The sequence below is a fragment of the Pelodiscus sinensis genome, chromosome 3, assembly GCF_049634645.1.
Source record: "Pelodiscus sinensis isolate JC-2024 chromosome 3, ASM4963464v1, whole genome shotgun sequence".
NCBI classification, from domain to species: Eukaryota; Metazoa; Chordata; order Testudines; family Trionychidae; genus Pelodiscus; species Pelodiscus sinensis.
The window spans coordinates 92,182,174-92,188,173 of record NC_134713.1 but is presented as its reverse complement, the minus strand read 5'-3'; the positions used below and the strand labels follow the sequence as shown (position 1 = coordinate 92,188,173).

Here is a 6,000-nt window from a genome sequence, read left to right as displayed (position 1 = left end):
AAGTCCAATATAGTCTTAGTAATATCACACAAACTAAATAGGTACCTAGTATTGCACTCAACCAGCAATGATAAATAATCTATGTTCCACGCCAGGAATGGAATCATCCCATTAATCCAAAGCAGAATTTTCTGTTGAAAGCATTTTTTTTTTAAATTGGGAGCATCCAAAACAAAATTGATTTTTGAAATAAGTTAACACACTGTTTTATATAAAGTACATACACACAGAAACACGTTTTCCCACAGTATTCAGACCCACTCAAGAAAACAATGGTGAGCAATTCCATTTCAAACCACCAAAAAACAGCACACATGAGTTATTTATTTATTTACTCATTTAAAGTAAGAAGAAACAAATGATTACTAATTTAATCTTCCTTTGGGAGCTTCCTTGAAATAAAACCATTTAAATACATCCCAGACAGAACTCAAAATTCTTGCATAAAGACATTTTATTATAAATCCATTGTATATAATGTTTATTTAAAAAATGCTGCAGCACTTAAAACAACCAGATACATATCAAAGTTGAATGATCTCATGTTAGTTTGTAGGGCATGATAGCGGCTGAACTCCCTTCAGCTCCAAGGCCTTGCTGAAGTTAATCTCCTGCGGTTTAGCAGTGCCTTTGGTGAGCTTCAGAGAGCGAATACATCCTTTAAAACGGGTATTTGTGGTCAGGCCAAACTGGTTCAGACCATCTGAAGAAAAAAAATGAACAAAACAAAATCCAAAATATACTGTTACTCATTTTGTGTCTTCAAATCTCTTCTCCCACTTGCATCCCCAATAAATAATAAATGCTCGGTTTAGTGGTAACTATCTAATCGGTATTTTTCTTTCTCCATGATGTGCCACTGGCAAAATCAGAACTCATTTAATTGTCCAATTTAATCATGCAGCTCAGTTCAGGTGATGCTCATGATATTAAATAATACAGTCTTCGAACTTCCAAATGACATTTTTTCTACAATGGTATGCAGCAGGCAAACAGTGTTTCCGGGCATCTGCAACTTGTAGTTTGTTTACACGTGGCATAAAAGGTTTATCATCATGAGTCTGGGATGGGCACATTTATTCACAAGTAGCAAAATTGCCAGGGAGACTTCTTTATCCCCAGAGAGCTTTTACTGTGAATTCAGTATGTGCTGCAGGTGCCACAAAACCTTAGCAATGTTGTGGAGAGATTATTTTTGCATTATAGTTTTTGTCTTTGTGCCTGTAAAGGCAAGAGCTTTAGCTACTGTGAGTCCAAGTGTATTGGGCTCAAAGCCATAAAAACATTGAAAATGACCCCAAAAAGCTTTTACCTGCCTACAAGTGTGTCAATTTTAAAAGTCTATCATCTTGGGAACCACAAAAGCTAGAAATGAGTGCTAGTCCCATTGGGAAGCTGGGAATCTTATCTTCTAAACTCTTTAAAATTCCCAACCTTGTTTTTCAAATGTATCTGAGTGCAATAGTGGCTACAGGGAATCAGTTGTGCTTGTTGATTCGAGGCTGCCTAGCCTTAGTGCAAGACAGGATGTCACAGGAACCTTACATCATCAATGGAGGGGTTGGGCACAACACAGCTCTGTTCCACTACAAGCCTTCCTCTACCCCAAAAACTCTTATTCCTCCTTCTCCTTACACTGGGGATGGGGTGGCAGGAGAGACAACTGTTGGTGCAGAAGGCAATGAGAGTTGCCCTCAAAAACTTTCTGCTAGTGGAAAATTACTCTGCCCAAGGGAATTCTCCATTAGCCAATTCCAGATGGTTTAATGACGCATAAAGCAACCTCAGCGGACTGTTGAATCCAGGCCCCATGATTATGGACATTAAATTTGTGACATACGTACGTACACATAGAAAAATGTCCACTGATCTTGGACTGAATCTTGTCTGTTGTGTGCCTCAGGCAAAGATAAATTGACAAAATTCCACATTTGTGAGAAAGACAAAACATTTCTTTGGCAGGCTGATTAAAAAGAGGCAGGTGTGAGAGACTGTTCTGTATTTGGAATGTTAGAGTAAACCCACAGGGAGACGGATTAGTACAGCTGAAAAAGAACCTACTGCAGAAGGCTATACAATGGAAGTTACAGCTATTTGGGCATATCTGCAGAATGAACGATGAATGAAAAGTTAAGACCCTGGTATTCAACATAATGGATGATCCAAATAGGAGAGGCAGACCCCACAGAGAATGAGTGAATGACACAGTAGATTGGTGCAGAGATAGTCTACAGAAACTAAGCCACTCCGCACTGGACAGGGAAAGATGGAAGGAAATAGTGAGGGAGACATTGGACACCAATGGGCGTTGAGCCCATGGTTGATGATGATGATGAGATGGATTAGTCAACTGAAGGAAGAGAGATGGTCAAAGATGTATGATAAATTATTTATCACATTGAGCTACAATTTATTATGAAGCTTTAATTCAGTTCATGGGTATCATTCCAACACAAACGGTGTAGATTTGTTTTAGATAGACTGCTGTGCTACATTTGAATGTATTTCTTTTGGCTAAATGCAGCTCATAACTCATTACACAGTCCACTGGAAACTTGTTCTTCTATAGTACAGTGTAAGGATAGCTGTAAAAACAACTTCTGTTTGCCAGAAGCTGGGAATGGACAACAGGGGAGGGATCACTTGATAATTACCTGTTCTGTTAATTCCTTCTGATGCACCTGGCATTGGCCTCTGTCAGAAGACAGGATACTGGGCTAGACAGACCTTTGGTCTGATCCAACATAGACGTTCTTACAAAAAAATACCACACAGGCAACACCTTTATGGCACAACACTCACTCCTGATTAGACCAGTTAGCAGAGCCCAGCTTTTGCTTACATATCAAACAATACAGGGTAACGCAGCAGACCATGTTAGAAGTGACTGAAAGTAAATGTTACTGGATACACTATATTACATCAAATGGAATGGAGAAAAAATGCCAAGAAAATAGTTCAGAGCTCAGGTCAGTGCTCACTGACATCAATGGGAGACCTTCCATTGACTTCAATGGGCACTGGATTAGTCACTCTTAACTGATGTTTAGCTTCTCCCTTAACAAATAAGCACTTGGAATGCTACAAAATTAGTAAAAAAAATAATTACTATGAGCAGGGCTCGACAAACCGCTGTTTCTATTCACCCGTGGCGAGTAGATTTCAGCCGGTCGCTCCGTGCGCCCCATTCACCGGTGCTGCATGCATGCGCAGTGCCGGTTTGGCACATGCGCAGTGCAGGGCTGGCGAGTAGCTCTCGCCACAGTCTGTCGAGCCCTGACTATGAGCATTTTTGCAAATGTCAGAATTGGATTTTCAAAATTAAATTATTCATCAAATAATTGTCTATTGTTTGTGTACAGTTAATTGCGAATATTCACTGTTAGCACGTAAGCAGGCCTCCTGTAGCATTTAGGAGGCCTCTGAATCCTGCTTTCTTCCACCTTGCTAGAAATAACTTTGCCGGTGTTCATAAAAATACTTCCGAAGCCTAATGTTTGTTTTGCCTTTAAAAATAAACTAGATTACACCAAATAACAAATATTTCCAAAACATTGCTGAGGGAGGACAGCCTCATCTTCTACAGATTGTTCCCCATATCTCCTAAAACAAATTTCACAGGCTGAAATCTGTGCTATATGATCAATATAGTCAGCCTACCCCTTTTCCCCCCCAGGAGCAATGTGTGAACATTTTTGGCAGTTCTAGTTTGTCAAACGCTGTTGCTGTTGCCTTGGCTATGAAAAAGTGGTTTTGCTTAAATGTGAAAAGAAAGGAATAGAGTCTTTTTACTCCTCTCTGCTAGTACCAACACTTTACTGGATTGAGGGTTTGTTAAAGGCTCAAGGGGAAAAGAACGACAGGCTTCCTTGGATGAAATATTGGCAGCACGTGATTGAAATTCAGTTCTGCAGAGCTCGTTATTCAAATGAACAAAAATGAAATCTTGATAATTGACATTTATACTGTAAAGAAGATTGGATATTCATAATAATCTCCATGCTATCTCCTTTAATGTTAGAATGTGAAATAGAATTATACGTAACACACTAGCAATGCATCATTACTAGAGAAATGGAATAATGCCCTATTTGTGTATTGGGCACTCACCAGGATATCCTCCAACAAAGACAGGATCATTAGTGTCAGTGGAGCTGGATACCCCATTTGGGCTGCTCCCATCCACCTGATTCCCATCCACAGTCAATTCTAATCGGTGCTTGATCTTCTGTGCAGTAACCTTGTGCCAGTGACCATCACACAAGTTGCCTGGTTTGTCAGGTTCATAAATGGCAGAGAATTTTCCTGCACCATTATCCACATGGAACATCAGCTGGAGAATGTAAGATGGAAGAAGGGGAAAAGGACTAGTTTTCAAATTAATAATAATACAGAACATGGTTTTCATCAAATCTTATCTTCCCAAAAGCTCCATAGAGAGTTAGGATAACGGATATAATCAAAGTGTCTTATTACATTTCTAAATCAACACAAGCCATCTTAGCTCTATTGTGCTTATTTCTATCACTAGAATTTAGTAACTATGGGTACGTCTACACAGCGGTGCTGTTTCAGTATTACGTCTTTTATTTTGAAATAGCGTTCTGCACATCTTAACAGCAATCCTGTTATTTCAAAATACAGTTGAAACAATGGGCTTGTTATTCCGACATCCCATAAACCTCATTGCACTAGGATTAAAGGATTTATCAGAATAGATAGAGCCTATTTCAAAATTTGGTGATCTCAAAATAAGCTATACAATTTGAGTAGTTCAAATTGCACAGCATATTTCGAGCTACACGCTACTGTGCTGATGAACCCTATGGTTCCAATTCTGCAATAGTTCTGTGTAGGTTGATTCTTGCACCCATACAGAATCCCCCTGAAGTCAACAGAGCTCACTTGTGTAGATCCATCTGTGGCACAGGAGCTTAGGTTAGCAGGAATGTGAAAAGTTGTGGGCATATTTGCCAGCTTTCTAATGTGAAACTATATAAGGACAAAAAAAATATTAGTTTTGTGTTAGTCCTATACAAAATACCGTGAGTGTAGCTGAGTGGTTGATTAAACTATGAACCAAAATTGAGTTACACACATAAGGGACTTGATATTAATGACATGACAGACATTATGGCCACAACTTTGCACATTTCTGCTAACAAAGGCCCAGTGCTGTAATTCAGGAAATATAACAGCAGAATAACATGTTATGACTAGGGCTGTCTATTAATCGCAGGAAAGCTGACAGACTTTCTGGGCCCCTGGGCAAGGTGAAGGGAGGGTCAGCTGTGTGCTTCTGAAAGGAACAGGATCTCAGGTGGAATGGGTGGGGCTAGGAGCAGCCAGCCAGGCCCTCAAAGCCATCTGGAGTATGAGGTGAGGTGCATAAGTGGTGATTTATAGTGTGAGCAGGCCTGATTAATCACAGTTAATTCACATGACTAACTAAAAAAATTATGATTAAAAATAATCACAATTAATTGCCATTCTTATTGCAGTGTCAAACAATGGAATACCAAATTAAATGTATTAAATATTTGGGATGTTTTTCTACATTTCAAATATATTAAATTTAAATTTTCAGTACTGAACACCAAGTGTATACTGCTCACTACATTACAAATATTTACACTGTGATGTTGTCTAATTACAATATGACCATAAAAACCAGTGTTGCTTCTACTGTTCTATAATTGGAACAAATCTTATACCAAGTATGACACATTGCTAGAAAGTGTTCCCTCTCCACTGACTCCACTTATAGAAACAAATAGTAATTGAAGTCATTCAAATCTAGATAGGCTAGAACAGTGGTCTCCAACCTTTTTACACCCAAGATCACTTTCTAAATGACAGAACAAGCCAAGATCTACCAACCTGCCCATTCCTTGAAGCCCCGCCCCTTCCTTAAAGCCCCGCCCTCTCTATTCTCCTCCTCTCCATCACTTGCTATCCCCAATCCTTTTACTGCTGCTTTTTTCCCCCCAATTCTTCTGT

The 6,000-nt window shown here is 39.3% G+C and overlaps 1 protein-coding gene across 5 annotated transcripts in view; it reads right to left on the bottom strand.

Moving 5' to 3' along the window:
• Nucleotides 1–464: 464 nt before the first annotated feature.
• The window catches only part of LAMA2 (laminin subunit alpha 2), a 502,508-nt gene continuing 496,972 nt past the window's right edge, over nucleotides 465–6,000 (bottom strand). For all 5 annotated transcript variants that reach the window (XM_075924139.1, XM_075924141.1, XM_075924140.1 and 2 more), the window contains 2 exons: nucleotides 4,111–4,333; nucleotides 465–703 (listed from right to left, as the gene is read on the bottom strand). In XM_075924139.1, the coding sequence (XP_075780254.1) occupies nucleotides 546–703; nucleotides 4,111–4,333 (381 nt within the window). In that variant the 3' untranslated portion in view covers nucleotides 465–545. The remainder of the gene's footprint in view (nucleotides 704–4,110; nucleotides 4,334–6,000) is intronic.